Source organism: Parasteatoda tepidariorum, chromosome 10 (genome assembly GCF_982258835.1).
Source record: "Parasteatoda tepidariorum strain Cologne lab strain chromosome 10, Ptep-v5.0, whole genome shotgun sequence".
NCBI lineage: Eukaryota > Metazoa > Arthropoda > Arachnida > Araneae > Theridiidae > Parasteatoda > Parasteatoda tepidariorum.
The window spans coordinates 97,793,464-97,818,005 of NC_141764.1; the positions used below are offsets into that span (position 1 = coordinate 97,793,464).

Genomic DNA, 24,542 nt, shown 5'->3' on the forward strand with positions numbered 1-24,542 from the left:
AAAGTATTGCTTAGAAACTAGTGCGAAGCATTGCAATTATTATAAAAACTACAGTGCGTCTAATAGTTTGGTTTCATTGTTATAATATACTAATATAATACCTGATATAACAAATATTCTATATTCATATAATATATCCTCTAATTTATCCGATCGTCGAATTTATATTATATATAGTCCAATTTAACCAACTGATACACGAAAGTAACCAAGTGCAAACCGGTTTCTGTCGCGTAAATATAACGAAGCTGTATAATATCACCTAATAATTAAGATTTTACATAGAATCTTAGAGTGCGTTTAACAATTTGGCCAGGGTTAGTAAATCATAAATGTTCTGATTCGAAAGAGCTCTAGAATGCGCCCTATTGAGATAGCATTTGAACTGCGGACAATTCAAATGGTATATTTAAAAGTTAATAGAATACTAAACATTTTAGTTTAAAATTCTTCTGGTAGGTGGGCCGGGCCCATAATAGACATAAATACACATAATAAGCGTCATAAATGTTAAATTATATGAAAAAATAGAATTGAAATTGCTCAACATGTCCCTCTTCATGTTTTAGAATGCGCTTTAATTCCAGAACTATATTTTACTCATCGGTTACTGAATTCTGCTGGTTCTGATAGAATGATTTTTTAAAAAAAAGCTTTTCATTCAATGTTGGCATACAGAGCTGAACACCAAATAATAATAGAATCCTCATTTCTTTTTTACCTCTAGGGTATGGGTAATAGCATACTTTCCAACTTTTATTTTGTCTAAAAATAATTTTTCGAATGGTACTATTATAGTACCGACTAATGGTACCGAATTAATGGTACCGAAGTAGTACTAATGGTATAAGATATATGAAAATTGCCATTTCAATTGTGGACAAATACATTTTTAAATTTTACCTATGCTTAGACATACCAATGCGTGATTTTTATGTATATATGTGTATATTCTTAATTTATTCATATGTAGTGACAGTAAAAACTATTTTAAATTAAATTCAGAAATTCAAGAATGAATTAATAGCGAAGCAAAAGTTTTCGTACCACTTTCAATTAAAAATAAAATCTTGTGAAAATTCGGAAAAAAATGGCTGAAAAAAAAAGGAAAAGAAAAGAAGCTTGCTCCAAAAGAACAAATCACATTTTCAATACAAGCAAATAATTACCGTTTAGGTTAAAGTCTCATCTGTCAGAGGATTTTTGTACTAAAATATTTATTTAATAACCCGCAATTGGAATTATCTATAATTCACATCTTCTCTTATTTGGACTAATCGCGTTCTAAAGCGTTCGAACCGGGAGATTTCTTTCTTGCTATACTTTTGGATATACGTTTATTTTGTAAAAAAAAAAAGTTAGCAACAAAACTGAGATTTTAGTTTCATCTAAAGTCTTACAGTTGACTACTTTCATCATTTTAATAAATTCAGACAAAAGATCAGGTCTAAAATTTTCAAATTGCCGGCAAAAACATCATGGAGGATACACATTATTTTTTTTTTCAAATGTAAGTGAGCAAAAAAAAAAAAAAAAAAAAAAAAAAAAAAAAAAAAAACAGAAAGGAAGGAATAAAAAACGGACCTCCCTAAACAACTTTTGATCTAATGATCGGATCTCCCCGTTTTAGGACTCAATCTTAAAGGTTCGATAGGGTGACCTCAAATATGCTAATTAATGAGTGCATACTTTCTCTGTATAAAACATAACTTTTATTCAACGTATTTGGATTTCTGACACTCAATACATTGGGGAAAGCCGCAATCTGGGAAATGTGGTCCCCATAGTTTGGTAAGGAAAGCAATCCAAAGTTTGGACCCTTTAGTGTTAATTTCACTTTTTGGGTATTTCGCCATATTTCCAGAACTTTTTAAGTGAATTGAAGAATTTTGCACGCAATTATAAATTTTGTTAAATCCAAAATTTATTCCAAAAAAAATTTTTTTAATAATTTTTTTTTTATTATGTCATTTAATAATAGTTGAAAATATTTTGAAAAATAATGCATAAACATTTTGACGCAATTTTAAAGTATGTAATTTTACATGGCAAAATATAAAATTTGAGTGAAATCGACTAAATAGTTCCTGATAATTCGAATTTGAAAGAAGTTGTACACTTAAAATTCGGTCATTCAGAGTGGTCCGTTTTTTTTATTTATTTTTTATTTGGCGCACTGCATGCAGTTTAAGGCAAATACACTCTATAACAAAAAAATCGACGCACCAAAAAGGAGTTGTCCGATTGAAACGGAAATTGGTGGATAGGAAGACAATGTACAGAATAGTAAATGATTAGAATTTCAGAACAATTGAATTATTTATTGCAGAGTTACAGTAACAAGTTCAATAAGGTGTTGATCCGCCTCTAGCCTGGATACAAGCTGCCACACGGCGTGGCATAGACCGATAAAGCTCCCGGATGGTCTCTTGCGGTATTTCCTGCCAAATTCGATCCAATTGTCGAACGAGATCATCAACATTCCGTGCCAGATGCAATCGCCTTCCCATCATATCCCAGACATGCTCAATAGGAGAAAGATCTGGTGATCTGGGAGGCCAAGGAAGAGTTTGACAAGCTTGCAGACAGTTCATAGCAACACGTGCCGCATGTGGTCTGGCATTCTCCTGCTGAAAAACAAGTCCAGGGCGCTGCAAAAGTAACGGTGGCAAAACAGGTCTTAGGATGTCGTCGACGTACCGCTGTGCAGTAAGTGTACCTCTAATGACGACCAAAGGGCCCCGCCTGTCAAGGGAAATGGCACCCCAAACCATAATGCCTTGCTGAGGGCCGGTGAGGCGTGCAATAGTGAAGGCAGGATCCCCCCCCCCCTCTGCCCTGTGCGTCTCCAAACACGTCTTCGATGATCGTCAGGACACAGTTGGAAGCGGGATTCCTCGCTAAAGACTATACGTCCCCAGTCGGCATCATCCCAGCCATATCTGTTCAAAACATTCAAGCATACGAAATTTCAAAGCAATCGGATGATTGCTTCTTGGTGCGTCGATTTTTTTTTGTTATAGAGTGTACTATATCCCATTAATAATTCAAAGCATAACAAAGTGATAAATTTTAAAATAATCTTCTTTAATCTCTCTTTTTTAAAATAATCTTCGAAGCATTAAATAAAATACATTTCAAAATATTTATTTCTTAAGAGGAATATTTTTGTTAGGAAGGAATAGAAGCGATTATTTTATCTGAAATGATCATTACTAACGCTCAAATATTGTTCTAAATCGTTTCCGTTTAAAAATATATGCTTTTCTGTTACTGAAATATATTTTTAGACTGCATTACTATAATCTAATTTAACTAAATGGCTTCTTTATTTCTCTCTTTGGAGCAGTTTAAAAGGAAATAGAATAATTGCTGCAATTGAAACAAACTTTGTAATGATTGCAGTTTAAAGCTTAAATTTATTTGCTTTAGATTGCAACAGAAAATAAATGGTTCAATTATACGATAACCATCTTGCAAAGGTATTGCTTTAAGAGTGAATTGATATAACTTTCATGATTTTAAACTTGTTAGAGTTTTTACTGTATGTATATATTTTCTCGCGTTCATTATGCTATTATTATGCTATATATTCAAGCTCATTATGCTACATATTATTATTATTTTGAACAGAATTATTTGGGTATCATCTTTGTAATCAAATATTTACCTTTTAATCAATTGCTATCTTAACTATTATAGTTTACTTATTGTGCCATGAAAAATATGTGAAAATGCGTAATTTATTTTAATTTTTTTTAATATTATAGTTAAACTAAAATGACTTAAACTACTGCGTATTAAAAAATAAAACTTATTGTCAGTATAAAGTAGTAAAGCTTTAATAGAAAGCTATTTTATAAATTAAGAACATTTTCACGAAGTACATGAAAAAAATAGCCGTAATGAATTAACGGCAATTTATTTTTAAAAAAAAACTAATCAAATTACTAAAATGCGGGAATAATGTTCTATAGTTTTCAGGACTGTTCTGAATGTGATTTGAAGTTCATAGCGATTGTTACGAAATGTAGTAACTATTCAAACTAATAAAAAAAAATCTATTAGTTGAAAAACTTACAAGTCCTGCAAATAGTTTATTAGAAAAAAAAACTGAGGTATAATTTTCTCTCTCGAATTGTTTCTAAGCATAAGTGCGAGATACAATAAGATGTGTTTTGCGTAAGCAAATTTTGGGTTGTCTAACTGGCCTGTCACATGAGAGTGATGTTAAGAGATATAAATGATATGAGGCATATCGAGCGTTATTTTTTATAACCGTCGTTGAGCAGTCGACCCAATTTTGGGTTTACGATTACCAATGTTCAACTCCGTAGTATTGTAATTTTAAACGCAATCCGGAAGACAAGGGAACTCCTGGCTCAAGTATTGGAGGGAAATTTGCCTTCGTGGAGGAATTTTTGATGGAACTAATTCACATTTGCGTTACATGGAGAGGAAATCCACGAAAACCTCCCACGGTCCTTGCATTCTGGTATTATTTTATTTCTCTTGGTATTTAACCACACTTAATTTTTTATGCACCGTGCCGCCCTTTGTAGTCCGTTCTTAGTAATTGTCCAGCAGTGTACAATAGAACTAATTTACACAACCCGTGAAAGTTGTTAGTGTTCTTAAAGTGTCTAAGAAAATGTTTTTAGATACATCAGTGCCATTATATACTCTTCTAAATTTTTAACTGATTTGATAAAATATTACATTTTCGTTGAGCGTTAATTTTTTTTAAAGTATTCATTCTTGTTAAGCGTTATTTTTTTGTATTCACGTTGAGCGTTACTTTTTTTGAAATTATAATCCCGTTTAGCGTTATTTTTTATTGTATTCCAGTTGAGCCTTTTTTTATTGCATTCGTAAGTGTTTTAGTAAAATGATTATTCGCTCAACACACAGGCATTTTGTCAAAAATTCAATTTGTCAAAATTTCAATTTGTAAAAATTCCAAACACAAGAAAAACTCATTATACAAGCAATTTATTAATAATGATAACTATTTGTTTCTGTAAGTAAAATGGATCTTGTAAAACGTCTTCTGAATCATCTCATATCATCGATCATGCACGCCCTTGGGCACTTCCTATCCTAACTATTTTAATTACAATTTATAGTTATGTATTTTTATTCCTTACTTGTGAGACAAACCTCTCAAGAGCGACAAGAATAAATGATGTTTTAATGAGGCAGAACATATTTTCTTCTTCTTGTTGACAGGCAGTTACAAGTGCATCGCATCTCCATGCACAAGAACCTCTTCGTCTCATTCTTCTTCAAGGGATTGGCTGTCGTTCTCTTCAAGTTCTTCGTTGTCATCGATGAATTCAATAGATCACCCACTTACGTCACCATCATGGCCTACAACAGCGTAAGTAAGGAAATTAACACACTGCAATTAAGAAGTAAATTACGGGATCTGCCTGTAAAATTAAAATGTTTCCCTTTAATGTTCGCTAACGGTAAGTTTAAGGTAACTTCGAAAAGATTACCTGACATTTAAAGATACAAGTCTAGAGGAAAAGTTAGTACAGTTAGCCATGAAAGTTAATATTTTATTCCTTACATATATTTCTGAGTTCAGCATCTCCCAATTTTTTTATGGCCATGGAACCCTAAATAAGCGGTTCCCAAATAGTGTTCTGCGGAACACTAGGATTCCGTGGAAGGGTTCCGAGAGTTAAAATTTTATTGATCGGTTAAGAATTTCTGAACCTGTAATTAAATTATATCCGGTTAATAATCAATTACTTATTATTTCCATTGTTTTTATGAAATTATTATGAGGATAGATTAAGAGAAACATCAGTGTTCGAAGTACGGGTTAAATGTATAACGGGCAGTGGCACTTGACTTAAAAAAAATATCAGTGTAGGATATACCGGGCAGTGGCACTGAAACGTGAAAAAACATTGATGTAGGGCATACCGGGCAAATGCATGTCGAACAGTGGCACTTAACAAGACTTAGTATGTATTTCGGACATTTACCAAAGCGAACTATGTGATTGTCAACATTCACCGGTGGAAGTCAACAACCGCCCATTTCGGTGATTCACAGTAACATATGTACTTGGCGAAAACTTGAATTTAAAAGAAAACTAGTATAGAGTATACCGAGAAGTCTTCGGTTAAACTTCTCCATGATTATTATTATACGTCTCCATCATTATAAAGAGGAAAAGGTCATGTGAACAGAACCCACTCGATTGGTTGTTGTAGACTTTCTGAATGCAGTAACTAAAGAAAGACTAGTTATTTTGAACATATTTAATGTGATGAATAAAATACTTTTATTGCTTTATCAGTGAAATTAGATCATGTGTAGTAGAAATAAGTCAGGCCAATAATTGCTTGCAGCGACTTCTGAATTTGTTTTGAGTGTATGCATAAGCTGAAAATGAATTATAGTTTTCGAAAAAGGTTTGTTTTAAGCATCAAGAATAGTTATGAGAGAAACACAATTCCTTATTCGTGAATTTGGTAATTTATTATGAAATTAGAATTTTAATGAGAAACACTGATGGAGTTTTTTTTATAAATGCATATACTGCTTATAATTTATTCACTATATATTTTTGTAGAAAACAGTATTTCATTTAATTTTTTCATTTGAAGAGTTTCATAAAAATAGCCTAAATATTAAGTAAATTATGGATAAATATAATTCTGGATAGATATAAATATAACTACGGATTTCAAAAACCATTAATGGTAACTTTGAGAACCTTCCACGGAACCTTAGAGTTCCCCGGAACAAACTTTAAGAACCACAGATTTTATTAGTATTTTATTCCTAGAAAACAGCATTTTCCTTGTCCATTAGATAAGTTTTATATTTTAAAAGGTTAGGGGCAAAACTTTCAGATACTGAATTATGATGTTATCACATGTGGCGGAATTGGAATTTAATCCATCCTTTGGAACTTTCAGCGGTAAAATGCTGTAATGTAAACAGAACTTTAAATACCACAGCACTAAAAGCAAGATAAAAACAATAAAATGACTAAAAAAATGTTTAAAAAAAATGACACAAACAGAACCAAAAAATTAATATAATTGTTAAGAGGTGAAGAATACGAGTGCTCAGTACATGAGATACCTTGTTATTTAATTTCAATGAATTATATGGATTAATTACCAAATAAATTTCATAATCATAAAGTTTCTTTAAGTTTTTAGCATAACAATTTAAATTGTTTTGTTGTTTTAATTAAGAAGAAACTTTTTGAATAAATTTCAATTTCCCCCCCTTTATTTTCAGAAACAATGAGCAAAACCAACATAAACCTTGTTTTTACATAGAATATATAAAAGAAATTTTTTAAACTGCTTTAATTAAATTATCTTTAAAGTTTTCTAAAAATAGCATCAAGTATTGACGTTCATCATATAAAATAGAAATAGCGTTTCTCAAGGAATTTACACAACTCTTTTCTAGTACCTTATAATTTTTTTTAAATTTATTTTTTGAACAAATAAGATAAAAGAATGTTTGTGTGAAAGATAAACTAAGCTCTTAAATCCAAAAGAAAATATTTAAATATTTAAGGCGAAATGTTGGCGGCGATTCTTTTTCAAGTGAATTGTAAACACGGTTCTGAAAAAACGGTATTTACTTTTCTTGACTGAGCGTTCAAAAATTCCTCGGAATACTTCTCGTCACTTCAAGCTCTTCTTTAAATTTTCAGAATGGTTTAAATAAAGTAAGGTGTTAGGAAAGCGTTTGAAAGTTTCAATTGTTTTCACGAAATGAAGTTAAAACAAGAAGATATATTTGAAATAAAAAACGTTGCTATAATTTAGATATTCTACTTTAGAAATCGGTAATGGTCGTTATATGTTAAAGCTTAAAAAAGTTAGAAAACTCTTCAATATCAAAAGCGATATATTTTGTGACTTTTAGAATAAAATATTCTACTTCACGTCTGTCAGAATTTCATTCAATGTCAATTCATTTTAAATAAGGAGACGTTCTTAGATATTTTTATTTAAAAATTACATTTTGTTTCAGTAACATTTTAAAAACTAGTTGTTACAAATTATTTATCCTATGCTTTGATAATTCATGTACTATAAAATCCTCCGAGGATAATTAAATATTTTTATACTTATAACATCATAGTGTGCATATTTTTATTAACAATAAAGAAGTTTAACATTCGAAATTCGTGAAATAATAAAGATATTGGTTTTCATGCAGTAGTTTTTTCGTAAACCACATTTTAATTCTGAAGAAACATTTTAATTAAAGGAAAACTTTTTACATTTATAACGTGTGAATCAATCACAGTTTTCATCCAGAATTTTAGCATTCGAAGTTTTTTAAACAATAATACGTTGAGCGTTCTTAGCAATATTATTTTACAAACTAAACATACAGCACGCAAAATAAAAAACGGACCACCTTTAATTACTTTTGATCTAATGATAGGATCTACAAGCTCTAAAACTCACCCTTAATTGTTGGAGAGGTTGACCACAAATAAGCTAATTAATCAGTGCCGACGATATTTTAGTACGAATTCAGACACAAAAACGTGCTCTCTCTGAATGAACATTCCTATTTTCCGACGGATTCGGATTTATCACCCCCTAAATGTAGGGGATGGCAGCAATCTAGAAAATAGGGTCAAACAAATCGAATAAGTCGAGCTGATAGTCTCTCGATTTAAGTTAGAATGTTAATTAACTTGAAGTTAATTAAATACAGCGACGAATTGCACTTCGAATTTGTTTAAATATAATCATTTTTTTCAACGTCTTTTACTTAACTTAGATTATTATTCGTTTATATATTTTATTGTGACCGTGATATATTTTTGTTTTGGCAATTTCAATGCAATTAATGTGTCTATGTTCTGAATGTCTGTCCTTGTGTTAAGTAAGAAATATTCAGCGGAAGAATTGAAATCTTTTGTAAAGAAGAGAATTAATTTACACCCACTTAATTTTTGACTGATTTTGATTAATTTGACCACTTGATTTTCCCACTTAAGAAAATTAATACTTCACAGGCTTGACTTACTTGAAATAGAATGAAAAGAACAGTTGATAACGTAAATGCCACGTTTCAACTAACATCGAAATACCCACATTACGTCACTTGCAGGTATCCCACTATAAAATTCTTTAACCCATAGATAATTTCGAGCAAAAAATAATTTATAATAATTATTTTTTACCATTGTATTTCATAAATACCAAAAATAATTTGATTTTCAACTTGATTACATCCTCTTAAAGTACGTAACTTTAAATTGCAAAATACAAAATTTGAATGAAATCGGTCGAATAATTTCTGAGTGTTAAATTTTTTTTTAAAAATAAAATCCTACAGTTAAAATTGTATTTCTCACAAACAATTCGTTCAAATATTGTATTTTACTATGTAGAATTGTGGCTGGGTGGCGCAGTTGGTTTGTCGTCGGCCTTCTGAGCCCAAGTTTGCGGGTTCGATCCCCGGTCCGGGATGCAGAAAATCCTCAACGGCCATGTCGTATGACTATGCGGCATGTAAAAGATCCCTGGAGTGCCTTATAGGATCTTGGCATTTCCGGCAAAATTAAATTCCTAGTGCACTTTAGCATCCAAATAGAGTCTCGGTGCTGCCATGTAGTGTGGCAGAAACTAGACGTCCAAATTAACACGACTAACGGTATCTCACCCATTGCGGTGGTCCTGAAAGAGTGGATACCACCTCTGGAAAACGCACTAGGTCTGCTCATCGACAAGACCGATTGTGCAGTTCATTGGAAATTTAAAAAAAAACTATGTAGAATTACATTCTTTAAAGTGATGTAAAAATATGTTAAACTTACAAAAAAAATTTTTTACTATTGCTGAATAAAATAATAAAACATACTCATTAAAAATTAGTTTTTGCGTGAAATTATCTTTAAATGAACGTATTTTATAAATGATTGCAAAAATGTCATGATTCGAACCTAACATATGACGAAATACGCAACAAAAAAAATGACAGTAGGGGGCCCAAACTACCGACCTTTCTCCAGTCTGAGATATTGAGACCCTATTTTCCAGATTGCAGTAACGCCATTATTTTTTAAAGGTCAAGAATTCACATCCGTCGCAAAAAAAAATGCATATATAATTTAGAAAAAGTACGTTTTTGTGTATGAATTCGTAACGTAAAATATAGTCTACACTAATTAGCATATTTAAGGTTAGACTTCCGAACTATTAAGATAGAGACGTTAAAGACGTGATAATCTGATCATTCGATCAAAAATTATTCAGGGTGCTCCCTTTTTCTGCGTATTGTTAAAATATCTTAATTGATGGAAACATTTTAACTTTCATAACTTATTAATTGTGTGTATTTATAACAATCAAGTAATAAAACATTAAAAATCCTGGAAACAATATTGCGATTGGTATTAATGCAACAGTTTTTCATTAAGTTCTAATTACATAAAATTTTTTCATTGATATGATTTCAAGTTATTGCTATGGTTTTCCTCTATTTCTAACCCACAAGTGAAGCTAAGGATAAACTGGGTTTCTGATTTAAAAAAAATTAAATAAATCATTCCACCTCAACCCGTTGTGGGCCAGGAGGATCATTAAGGCTTTAGATTTCGAGATCAGCAGCATGATTGTGGCAGCTTTACTTCGAAAGCCGCTTTTATTGCCCAGACAAGTTGGTGCCTATTAATCTGATGCTGGGTGGGCTTAAAGCCGCTATTTGGAATCGGACCTCAGCTCTTAACAACGACAGTTCAGTGCCTTAACTACTGAGCCATCGTTGCTCAACGGCTCAGTGCTTATCAGTCAAAGAGGCTCATTTAAAATATTAAACACAATAATTTAGTCCTTATCGCCTAAATTTACACGTGCTTTAAATTAAGCAACTAAGAATTCAACTAAATAAGTAATTTTCTTTTCAATTTAAAATAGTTGTTTCCTAGGATTTGTAAACTTTTTTTAATTTAGTAAATGATTAATAAGACTACTTAATTAACAAGAAAATTCCTCTTTGTTTTGATAATAGAATCATTTAGGATTGAGATAAAAAAAAAGTAATAGAAAAAAACTCTTTACTTTTTCTATGTTCTCGTTTCCCTTTTTTATACTACTCTTATTATTTTAATTTTCCGACTTTTTATGTCAAATCTGTTTTCTTTTTCAAAGTGGTTTAGATTTTTTTCTTTATAAAAGAAATGTTTTCTTGGTAAGTATCTTTGAATTCTGATGTTTTTTCTAACGTATTTAAATATACACAAAAAAAAAAACGATGCTATTCTTATTGTTCATGTTTTTTAAGGCCTTGAGACTTCAGACATGTCTGTTTTATTATTTATGAATAGCATAAAATCATTGTTAATGCAGAATTTATTAGCATACATTATTTTAAATATGCTTCTGTAATTTAAAAAAAAACTAGTTGCAAAAGTTTTGTAAATTTTAATATTTTTTCCTTAATTATATATTTTTATGAAATTTTTTAAAAGGATGATTTCAATACAAATTATTTTTTAACGTCGATGAAATAGGAGTAATTCATATACAAGTTATAAATAATTTTTCATATGCAAAAACTAAACATTGTCAAAAGTGTTAACGTGTATTAAATTGTTGCAGCTTCTTTGTGATACCACAGATAAAGATTTTTAACACATGGCTGATTACGTTGATTATTTGAATAAGTATCACTTCAAAAAAGAAAAAAAAAAGCATATAAATCAGTAGCAAACCTATACACCATATAGCATAAACAACCTATAGTTGTTTTTTTACGTACTGTAGTTTTGATATTACATTACTCTAGTTATGATATCATACAAAAATTATGTTAAACCATAGTTTATACTTACGGTAGCTCTTATTTTACTTCAAACAAAAAATGTGTTCACCTATAGCTGTTTATACTTACAGTAGTTGTGATATTCCTTGATACAAAAAAATATGCTAACCCATAGTTGTTTATAAGTACTGTAGTTGTGATACTATTTTATTCAAAAATATTTTTTTTAACCCTTAGCTGCTTAAATGTACATAAGATTTTACTTCCTGAGAAAAAAAGTACATTAACCCGTAATTTGTTATTTATAATGTAGTTGGGATATTATTTAATACGAAAAAATATATACAAATACATAGCTCTCAAGTTATACCGTAGTTGAGAGTTTAATTCACACGTACAAAAAATATAAGTCCATCATAGTTGTCAGCTTGTACAGTACTTGGGATGGATTGAAGAAAGTGGGAGTAAAATATTAATTAATTTAGGGAGAATATTCAAAAAATTAAGTTAAGTAAATTAAAATTAAGTTAAGTTAATTAACTGTTTAACTAATACTTTAGGGCCGTGGAAGTTCAGTGATTAGAGAACCGGACTCTGTTCCGAAGGACCCGACGTTTGATCCTAGATTCCACTAAGATCCACCGAGTAAATGTACGTGGTCGTAAAATCTGCAATACGTGGTCGTAAAATACGTGGTCGTAAAATCTGTAGAATCGAAAATCCTGTGGTCGGAAACTTCAGCAACACCTCAAATACAGGGATCTGGAGAAAATTTTAAGAGGCGCGATGGCTCAGTGATTGAGGTACTGGGCTGTCATTGTGAAGAGCTGAAGTTTGATCCTCAGAGGTGGCTTCAGACCCACACAGCTTTTTTTCGATGAGTACCAGCTTGTATGGGAAGCAAAGGTGGCCTGCATGCAGTGTTGACCCCGCTACCACAATTATGCCGCTGTTCGCGAAATTGGGGAGCCTTATTCTCGATAACCCCCCTGGCACACTACGGGCTGTTGCGGGAGGGAAAGTTTTTATGGTCCGAGATAGTATGCTCGGTTAGGGTGTTGGGCCCAAGTTTAAGATGCCGTGAGTTTAATCCTATCCGGTCTTTTTTTTAAATTTTATTTTCAGTAGGAATAATTGATACAATTTCAATAATACACATATTCATGCATGGAGTAATATTTCTCAAATAGACATTTTATAATTATCAAGCAATTACAACTTAAATGAAGATAATAAAAGTATTTATGAAATGCATCATTATATCTTCTTGAATAAAATTGTAATATCAACGATGATTAAGTGAAATCGTGTTTTGATATTTTGTCACTACAAACAGAAGAGTTGCCGAGTACGAAGTCAACATTAGTAAACATCTTAAAATTTCTCAACATGTTATATCATGTCTTGAACGTCTTAATCTTAAAGTAATGTTCTTACACCTAGTAATGTAATTACCTAACTATGCGTGCTTCACGGGACTATTTCACCAACTATTATATTTTTTTCATTTTTCAAAAATTTATTATTTACGCTACCTTATAGATCATTTTTCCGATAATATACTAATCTATTTTTTTAGCATTTTAATTTAGGTTTTTCTTGAAATTAAACACCCGTTTTTTAAATTATTATTTTAAAGTTCATAATAGAAGAAAGCCTAGAATTGCTGGTAATCAAACTTTCTGAACATTCATTCAAAAAACGTTCTGAAAACTAAATTAAGGAGAAAAAAAAACATTCTGCTGCGTTAAAATTACTCGATGCAAAACAGCTGACTATTCATTTAGCATACTATTTTTCGAAAAGTGAAGATAAATTATTGATTGGTTTTTCATTGCTTCTTATTTATTCGTGCAACGAAAAGTAAATATATGTGCAACGCGAAAAATAACAACGCACAGGTAGCGTTGTTTTTTAAATGGGCAATTGCAGTTTCATTTTGGCTTTCAAACTCTCTCTAATTTAAAGAAAGTTGCCGTTTTAAAAAAGACATTTTGTTGAAAGAATTTGCTTAATAAAGTAGTTATTATTATATCCTAACTTGACTACCGATTAAAAAAAGTATTGTTATGTGAAAAAAATGCTCAATATGCCTTATTTTGTTAAAAATCAAACACTGAAAATAGAAAACTGTAAAACGATCCCGAAATAGTGCTGTTGTTAGAATTATAATCTCATAAAGTTATTTATTTTTCTTCCTAACTTTAGGCTTTTCTTAATTCTAAAATAAAGTAACTTAAAACGTTTCTGGACTGAAACTTATTTCAGAGCTGTAATTTATGTATAATAAGCAAATAGTTTTTGTATATTTTTCATCTTTTTAGAAATTATAAATGGAAATATTTCTTATATTTTGCTGTAAGGAGACAAGAAAGTGAATATTTTATTGATGCTCAATTGAATCGTGACAATGATTTCATTAAACCCAGAATTGAAATATGTTTCCACAAAACATTTTATTGCTTGAAACAAAAAGAAACAATTAAACTACTGTTTATTTAAGCTGATTCCTTTATTTTGTTGAGAAGAGTGAGGAAAGAAATAAGGGGAGGGGGAAGCCCCCGATTATCATCATACTCTTTATAAATTATAAATCATATAACTTTAGTATTTGTAAGCGCAAAGGAAAAAAGATAATAAAGGGTGTAAAAAAATAAACTCTATCGAAATAGGCTTTGAAGTATATAACCTAAAATATTTGCAAATTTTGGGTCGTGCTTTTTTAGGAAATTAGAAATATATTTTCAAAAAATTTCAAGTGTAAGGGGGACATTAATTTTTTCAAAGTAATTGGTGAGATGGTTCATTCCATTGTCTCATTCAACATTTCGAAATTTGAATTGTGCATGGAATTGTTCAACATCCTTAAAAATTGTTTTTAAGATTAGCAGTCAAAAAAGAATGTGTTACATTGATTTTTTAAGATAGTTAAGACTAATTTTATATTTTTTATTTTTTCAATCTAAAGGCCATAACCATTTCCTTATGTATAACTTATTTTAATACCGCTTTCAGTATTTTAATTTTATATACTGTGTAACTAGCGCTCAAAAATTAAAGCCACGAAGTCATTCATGTTTGGCAAACCTTGAGAATGGGTTCTCATTTTTAAGCGCTTGAAGCATGTAAACTTGAATTACCATCCTCATTTTTAGAAGCAAATGTTTCGTGAGCTCAAAAATAGGCACCCATTCTCAAGATTCGCAAGATGTGAATGAGGAAAATAAAAGTAGTTTGTTATAAATGTTTCTAAAGAAAAATGGAAAATAATAGTGCAAAACAAAATTAGAAAACCGCCTTAACTGAGAGGCAAGCAGAGAATGAATATGTTGCTAGTGTAACCTTGGCAACATCGGGCATAACAGATGCACATTAAAATTTCGACTAAAGGATTATGGTAGATAAATCCGTTATCAAGAATGTGCTAAATCGTCTGTAGCCACGCACTCTTGGAATCTTGGGGATAAATTCAATATCTTGTCAACTAAAGTTGCGTCCGAAGAAACAGATATGGCCTAAAATTTCGATTTAAAGAGAACAATAGCACAAAGACACAATCCATTATAAAAATTGTGGTAAATCATCTACTAACGCACAATTTTGGAATCCACGGTATAAATCCAGCTTCAATAATGTCAAAATTCGTACCACCCCTATCACATCAGCTCATCTTGATGCCCGAGAATCTTGCTTTTTTTCATAATAAAAGCAGATTCCCCTGTTAACGCCATGAGTTCCTCACCAAACTCTGGATAGTGCTTGGAAGTGCTTTTTTCCCTAATTTGCCTCTCTCGGTCATCGCGGTTTATCTAGTTTTATTTTTTTAACCTTAATTTTGTATTTCACTCTCGGACACTGCTGTTTTTCCAGTTTTATTTTTCCTTTTTCATTCGCATCTTCACATTTTCTGTTTGAAATCATTTTCTCTCCTTGATCACGTTGTCAGGGTTCATTCGCAATCTCATGATGTGCCATGATTCCCCTAGAAGTTTGTCGCAGCATTTGTGCGATTCCACTATAATATATAACGTTTTACAAACTTGATCATTTCAACAAAATATAGACTAAAAATGTCATTAAAAATGTTTCTTGAAGAGAGAAAGCAATTGCAGATTTGAAATCAGCGATGAGAAAGTATCTAAGATCTGCTAAAAATTCTCATGCAATAAAAATTTAATTAATATTGCACTTCTTTTGCATGACCAGGGCAATTAATATTACAATAACCAGTGTAATTAGTATTATATAAAATATTAATAAGAAATTGCAATTTTCTGTTAATGAGTTAATTTATTTGTATATTTTTTTCTGTCCAAATCATTCTGATAATTAATATGTTTCCTGTTTTCTCTTTTCTAGATAGCGTGCAGAATTTTGCTTATCTTTACAAAATATTTTAAAATGACAAACTATATGTGGATGTTCTGTGAAGGGTACTACCTCCACAAATTGATAGCAGCAGCGTTTGCTGAGCAAAAAAATCTCATCATGTTCTACATTATAGGATGGGGTGAGTGTTAACTCATTTCTAATTAAGTATTAACTGAAGGTGAGTGTTAACTGATGGAGTGGGTGTTAACTGATGGAGTAAGTGTTAACTGATTGATATTTTAAACCAGTGGTCTCCACCCCCAGGGCCGTGCACCGTTTACAAGGATCAAATAGTACTTAGCTTCACAAGGAATTTTAAATTATTTCCTTATTTATTATACTGTGGTGTATTTCTCTCAGATTCGTATGATTTTCCATGGTGAAGGGTTAACCGCGAACTGAGAGACATTACCTAAAGCCATAATTGCATTTTAGTTAGTAATAAAGTCAGTTTATTTAGCAGTTTAATTAGCTAAAAGTAATTGCACTGTATTTTGAAGGCTTTTTCTTAAAATAAATTAAATTAAAAGTAATCAATCAAAATATCTAAAATATGAACAATCAACTTCCCCTCCCCCCCTTCAACGTGTAAATCAAAGAAAGTAATTAAAAATTACATCACAATTTTTCTCAAACTTTTAATAAATGCCAATCTCGATGCAATATTTTTTTAAATATTGACCATCAGCCTCAATCACATCTTGTAATTGGATTTACAACTATTTTTTATTTTATTTGTAGGTTTACTATCAGCAACCCCATCACTTGAAAAATTTTTGAACTGGAGCCCAGAATAGGGGAAAAGGCGACATACTGCCCTGCCGAATGAATTCACAGCAAAAAATAATTTCTTTTTTTATTAAACCATAGCTCCATTCCAATTAACCATATAAACCATTAGCTGTATACTTGTTTCTTGAAAACTTTCAGCCTTGTTTAAGACACTTTAAATATGTGTTCAAAGAGATGCTCTTTTTGCATATTCCAAAAATTAGTTTCATTGAAAAGTAATCACTAATTATTATTGCAATAAAAATAAACAATTTAACATTAAATATCAAATAATGATTCCATATTGTTTAATTATCAAATCATCCTTAAATTACCAATTATCATTAAATATCAAACAAAAATTCCATAATATTTTATGAAAAGCTAGGAAGGGAGATTTTCAAGTTTGCGGCATAATTGAATACTGAATTGTGTTTTTGTTTCAGAACAACAAGTTGTTCGGAAACATATTGTATTTTATTAAAATCGGTCTTATTTATTGTTGTGGCACAAAAAAATTAAGTTCAGCTAATACAACTGACAGGAAAATACTTTTGAACACCAAATTCCATGCTTTATCAAAATGTCACATGGTATCTTCATTTATCTTATACATTTTAAAATTGTAAAAAAAAACATCTTTAAACGTATCACGTAAAGCATATTTGTTAATATTTGCTAATATTTACAAAGAAATGATTATAAAAACAGGAAGTAAAAATTTAGTTCATTTGCTAACATCTGTATTTATATATGAAATAATTTTCATTTTAAAAATTGTGGTAGAACGTATTTGTTGTTGTCAGATTGATATTTCATTTTGTTACCTGCCGTTTTAGCTTCAAGTTAAGATCAAAATATAAATATTTTAATTATTGTTATTTTGTTGTAGAGTTTTTCATAATAATGAAAATGAAACTATAATGACATCAAATAATAATGAAACATGTAGGGTGCCTTTTTTTTTCTTTTCAAAAAAAGTTTTTATAAAAGGTCACTAGTTAGTACAAATAGTCAAAAGTGAACTAATGAATAATAGTCACAAATAAAATAATGAAAAATGGTCAAAAATTAAAGAATGAATAATAGTTACAAATGAAATAATGAACAATAGTTACAAATGAAATAATGAACAATAGTTACAAATGAAATAATGAACAATAGTCACAAATGAAATAGTTTAAGGTAAATTGCTTTAGGTTTTATCTGAAATCCCTAAGTAAAAATCTTATTAAATTTTTCAGAAAAAAACGAACGTTTTTGTCTGTGTGATTTCGAAAGAAAATATAATTATAGCGTAAAGAAAATATTCAACGTGCGTCGTATATCTTTTGATTCGGATTCTAAATTTTCATTTACATTTCAAAGCTGCATAAATAATATTTATTATTCAAATTTGAAATGCTCGGTTTGGGAAAACAAACAAACCAGTATTTAAAGACGTGTTTAAAATAACCGGAATAAAATAATTTTTCTCACTTTACTCTGTCTGCATGCGCATGTAGAAAATAGAATTATGAAACTATTGCATTCGCAAGTGATCTTTCAATAAATAATCTTTTGCGTCTTTGCAAAATAAATAGAAATATTTTTTCATATAAATATATGCCCGATTTTAGTTATAATCATTCTTGTGAGTTTAGTAAATTCCTGAAAATATATGAAAGCTTTACTTTAGATTAAATGAAAATAAATTCTGTAAAATTTGCGGAAAATTTCGAATAGTTAGCGAAAACATGAGTATTGAATAAATAAATCATTCTACTCTGATTTTCATGTCTTGTAATTACAAGAGAAAACTTTCTCGTGCATTTTAACAGATAAAATAAAATTCTGTTGAGCGACAAATTATTTTATTTTATAACCGACGTTTAACAGCCGACTTACTTTTGGGCTTACGACTACCCAAGTTCAACTCCGTAACCATGTAATTGTGAGCCCAATTCAGAAGACAAGGGAATGCCTGGATCAATATTGGGAGAAAATTTCCTTCGTGGAGGCCTTTTTGATGGAACTAAACCAAAATTGCGTTACATGGAGAGAAAAACCACGAAGATCTCCCACGGTAAGTCTGATGACTCCAAGGGAATTCTAACCCATGATCCGTCTACTACTGGGGATATTTTACGTTTTCACTGTGGTCCATGCAAGTCGGATGTGGAACTCGTATCGACCAGCCATTGCAGGGATTCGAACCCGGTTCATCACATTGGAAGGCGAATAAAACTTTCCAATTTTGAATGGGGAGTTTTATGCTTCCAATTGTACAGTTAATTTTGCTTGCACCAGTTGGTTCCGCCCTCCTTTTGCTGACGCTCCCCAACCCCGAATATTGCTATTCAATCTTATATTATAATTTCAATTTTATATTTTTAAAAAATTACTCGCCTTGATAACCATTAAGTTAAACCAATTTAAAATGTGTTCAAGCATAGAATTTAAAGAATTTAAATCAATTTTAAAATCTGTAAAATTAATTCTTCTTAATTGTAAAAAATGTACTGATATAAAAAATTATAATTTAAATGAATGATACGCAATAGAAAATCTTGCAGGAAAAAACAAATAATTAAGCCTTTAAAAAATTAATAATAACGATTCATAACTTCATTAAAAACATAATTATAAATTTCAGAACTTTGAGACATTACTATTAAGCTGTGAAATGATCCTACTATCAGGGAGTTAAATTGAAATGAATGACATACAACAGAAAAACTTAACATGAATCATGCTTTTGAAAAACAAAACAGCACGAATAATACTCATTTTTCAATGAATAACAATGAATAAAGTTATTATTGAACCTGCATAAGTATAATTAAAACGCAAAAAAGAACACTTTGTTGATAAATTAAGATAATTAAAATCGAGATTATTGAATCTGGGGAAAAATATTTTTTCTTACTCTCTCCTTATACAAACTCTCAAAATTTTGTCAGAATATTGATTTATGCTTAGTACTGTATGTTTATGCTCTGTTCCTTGCTCCTGTTAAACGGAACAACAGCAGGAATAAGTAGCAGTCGCTGCAAAAATTTCTCAGATTTTTTTCTTTTTTTTAAAGTGCACGATTTAGTGAGTAAATACTAACTCGTTATATTATTAACGGTTCCGTGACATTAGTTTAGCGTTTAACATTATTTGTTATCGTCATTTTGAAACGTTGCGTCTAAAATTGTATTTCTTTATGAAGTTTAATATTTGATTCAGATTTATAAATCTAAATGAAACTATTTTATTTAATTCACAGGTATTTTATACATTTATGGATCTTTTCAAAAATCGTTTTTTATTACTAAGATATTAAATAATTTGTAAACATCACATGCGAGTCAAACGACGAAATTCCTCTGATGTATGATCCTCTCATATTGCCAGTGAGCGTTTTATTTAAGGACGCATGTCGAAGTGCGTGTTTAAGAAAATAGACACAACTCGAAGTGCGAGTTTAAAAAAATGGACACAACTTGAACTACAAGTAGATAGTTTACGAAAATGAACTCAGCTCGAAGTGCATGTTTAAGAAAATAGACACAACTCGAAGTGCGAGTTTAAAAAAATGGACACAACTAGAACTACAAGTAGATAGTTTACGAAAATGAACTCAGCTCGAAGTGCATGTTTAAGAAAATAGACACAACTCGAAGTGCGAGTTTAAAAAAATTGACGTAGCGGAAAATGCGCGTTTCTTATGTTCAACCCAGTATTTATTGACTAAAAAACGAAGAATTTCGCTTTTATCTTTCTTTTTTTTAACCCCTAAGCATAATCATTACAGGATAATATTCCGGATTTCAGGGTCTGTGTGGCTGGGTAGTAACTTTTTAGTCTCTCTTCGTATTTAAAACAGTAAACAACAAAATGGTTTCAAAAAATCTAAATTTGTAAAACCTTAATTTAATACCACTATCATAATTATGTAAGATCCATGACGAACTTTTAAATAGAATTCTTGATTTTTAACATCTTTAAAAAAAAAAGACCAATTTAAAAACATATTATGCTAAGTAATTTAGGCAAGTGGATGATATCACTCTGCTAATTTATTTGGATCCGTTTGTTTATAAAGTTAGATATTAACTTTAAAAAATGTTCTTCTTAAACTTTTAACTAAAATATTTTTAATGTTAACTTTAATGCTCTAAACATTTACTTTAAAAAAAATTTAAAAAAAGGAACAGTTTTATTTTTTTAAATACGCATTTTGAACTATTCTATTTTTTTAAACATGCATTTCAGACCATTTCTTGAATGCGATTGCCCGTTTTTTTTTAATTCGCATTTTGAGCTGTGTCCACTTTCTTAAACACGCATCTCCACAATAAAATACTTCCCAACTGCATTGTACAATTCTCACTAACATAACTGATGAAATAATTTATCTTCAAGTTTAAAAATTAGATTTTAGTCTCTTATTAGTTAAGTTACAAGAAAAAGAAAAAAAACTGTTACTATTATGGGCACATGTCAACTCAAAGCATTTCAGAACGAATTCAAATTGAAGTTAAATTAATTCTCGTACTATTTTACATTTTCTTCTTTTTAAAAAGCATTTCACAGTCAGGTCTTTGATTAAGTTTTGAATTGGATTACTCATTCGTTATTGTTAAAAATGAAACATAATTTAAAAGTAGAAAATCTATTATATTTTTTCTTTTATTCTTCTTTTAGTATTCCCATTGATTCCCGTGTGTATCTACGCTGTATTAAGAATAACTCAAGCAAATGAAAAGTAAGTATGATTGAAAAACTCTCATGCCTATTAAGAATAAATTATGATTGCAAAACATATTTAACTTAAAAATGCAGCTATGCTCACGTGAATTAATTTTTCTGTACGAAAAAAACGCATAAATAGAAAAAAATCGATTTTTTTTTTTTTTTTAAATGTCAAAATATATTTTAAAAGTTTTTTCATCAACGATGTTTTTATTCTGAAAAATCATGAGTTATATCTCTTCATAACCAGGGCTGGATTACCCATTGGGCCAGACTAGGCCATGGCCTAGGGCCCCCAATGATTAGGGGCCCCCTAAAAATGGATTCTTTGAAAATAAATTTTAAAAAATTAAGAAAAACAATGATTTTCAAATTTTTTAAAATGTTACGATTATTTTTTAGTCCTCATTTAATAAAATAAAGTAAAATTTAATTTATTATTATTTGTTTTAATTTTAAATATGCTTTCTTAAATGAAAAGATATATTTTATACAAATATAAATACTTTTATATTTGAATAAATAAAAAATATAAGAGAAAAAAATTTAATCTAAGGGCCCCAAAAATTTTAATGGCCTGGGGCCCCGCGAGCGCTTAATCTGGCACTGTTCATAACCTTCCTATGTGGTGATTGAAAATATGTTGCGATTTCTTTTTTTCTTCTTAAATTTCAGACTCTATTTTATACTATTAAATTTTTTTTTTCTGTTTGTTTCTTTTCATCATACACTTCGATTTGCTTTCAATAGTTAATTTTATTCACTGCATCTACTTAATACTCATATATGTATTCGGGATATATAGAAACTGAGTGGCCAAATTATCCTCAATACACTGTTGGATCACGTTAAGCTCGTAATACTGCTCGAAATCTTCTTGGCATAGAATCTATGAGATGTTGGTAAGACGAATTTGAACCCCATATCCGATGCACTGCACTTTTCAATTCCATCAGATTGGATCCAGCTGTCTGATGCCCCGTTCGATTTCATCCCACAAATTCTCAATTGGATTGAGATCTGGTAAATGTGTGGGCTAAGGAAGCAAGGTACCGTCATAGTCATATTCTTTGAAGAGGAGTGAGATAAAGCGTGACATCCGACATTTTGGTTAAAATTAAAACAATTTGAAATCAACAGATTTATTATTTTGGTATTTTACACCGAAAGAAGTACTCATCTAATAATTATTATTATTATGCTTGCATATATCATTAAAAACCCTAGTCTAAGTTTAAAAATAAAATTTGAAATATGAGATATATTATGTGTTTTGTTTTTGAATTGCTAGCGTTTGTTTATATTATATAGAGTGACATATGACATAGGAAGTAGGGATATGGTAAATTACTGGGGGGGGGGAATGTGACGTCATTTAAGGACATTCCCAGCAAGTGAGAAATATATCATCTTAAAATAATAATGATAAAAAGTGGATTAAAATTTAAAAAAAAAATATTTATTGAAATACATTTATGAAAATATAATGATATATGTTTAAAATACTGCACAAGGAATAATTGTACTTTATTTGGATGTGTAGATGTTGGGCCTATCCGATTGAAAGTTATGAATGGATTATGAATGGACCAAATATGTTGAGTCTAATGGTGAGTTCATATTTGAAAATTATTTTAACAACTATAATCAATGGTCGGAAGTAGAGCGCTACAAGTAGCGAAACTACTGCAGCCGCTACTATTTTCAATGAGTCTGTAGCAATTCCTGGCAACTACTTTTAACGTTAGTTGAATAAAGAATTAAAGTTTAATCACAAATTTTTTTAAAAATCTGATTGGTGCAAATCCTTCGCTGACCCGTCAACGTTTGCAATGAGAATGCCTCTGAGGGAGAACGTTAATAAGATCTACGTCTGATGTTCGGAAAAATCGGTCGAGTTGCTCCTGAGAAATCAATTTTTTAATAGCTGACATTTTTAAAATTCAATTTCCCTGGAACTATAAAGTACGCATTTGTGTTTGATTTCGTAACTCAAAATATCGTCTGCAATAATTAAACCTTCTCAAACCATTAAGATTGAGTCCTAGAACGTAAAGATCCGGTTATTAGATCAAAAGTTATTCAGCGTTGTCCGTTTTTTGTTCTTTGTACTGTACTTTATTTCTTGGAGGATATAAGAAAGCATTACAATCACAAATAGTTGATAACCTCCTAGCATTTCTTAAAACACTGTCGCGAAAAACATAGAGTTTGAAAGTTTAAAGAACAAATTCGTAAAAGTGCTTTAGAACGAAAATCTATTTCATATAAACATGAATTAAAACTTCTTAATATCTCCTCATTATTAACTAAGCCAATTTTTTCTCCAAAATCATTTTGAATATTGGAGAAAATTAAATTATCCAATTAAGTAATAAAGTAGCGAAGTAGTAACTACATTTCGAAAGTAGTTTGTAGTCGCTGCATTTAAAAAAAGGAGTTGCAGTTAACTATAATTGTAAAAAAGTAGTTGTAGTTAACTACTAAAAAAATGTAATCTTTCCGACCACTGACTATAGTACACAGTACTATATTTTAGATGAATATTCTTGTGATACATCAATGAATATTTTATCATAAAACATATTATTACAGATATATGATTCGTTTTTAAATCGGAAGTTTTTTAATTACAGTGATATCCAACTACGCACTCAACTATTCTAGCGTTTTTAACCATAGTGATTTTTTAAACTTGTAACTGTAATTGTATTCGAACAATGAAGTATAATTTGTTTAATATTTTGGGTATTCTTATAAAAATATTTAAGTAAAATAAAATTAAAAATTATTTAAGTAAAATAAAATTAAAAATTATTTAAGTAAAATAAAATTAAAAATTATTTCAAAATTTAAAAAAAGATATCTATGTATTCCAATGACAATATATAAAATAAATTACG

General features: G+C 30.1%; 1 protein-coding gene across 1 annotated transcript in view; it reads left to right on the forward strand.

The window, feature by feature from the left end:
* The window catches only part of LOC107442456 (calcitonin gene-related peptide type 1 receptor), a 166,593-nt gene that overhangs the window by 123,495 nt on the left and 18,556 nt on the right, over positions 1-24,542 (forward strand). The window contains exons 8-11 of the mRNA XM_087153455.1: positions 5,230-5,380; positions 16,135-16,285; positions 21,592-21,652; positions 23,183-23,249. Of these exons, the coding sequence (XP_087009581.1) occupies positions 5,230-5,380; positions 16,135-16,285; positions 21,592-21,652; positions 23,183-23,249 (430 nt within the window). The remainder of the gene's footprint in view (positions 1-5,229; positions 5,381-16,134; positions 16,286-21,591; positions 21,653-23,182; positions 23,250-24,542) is intronic.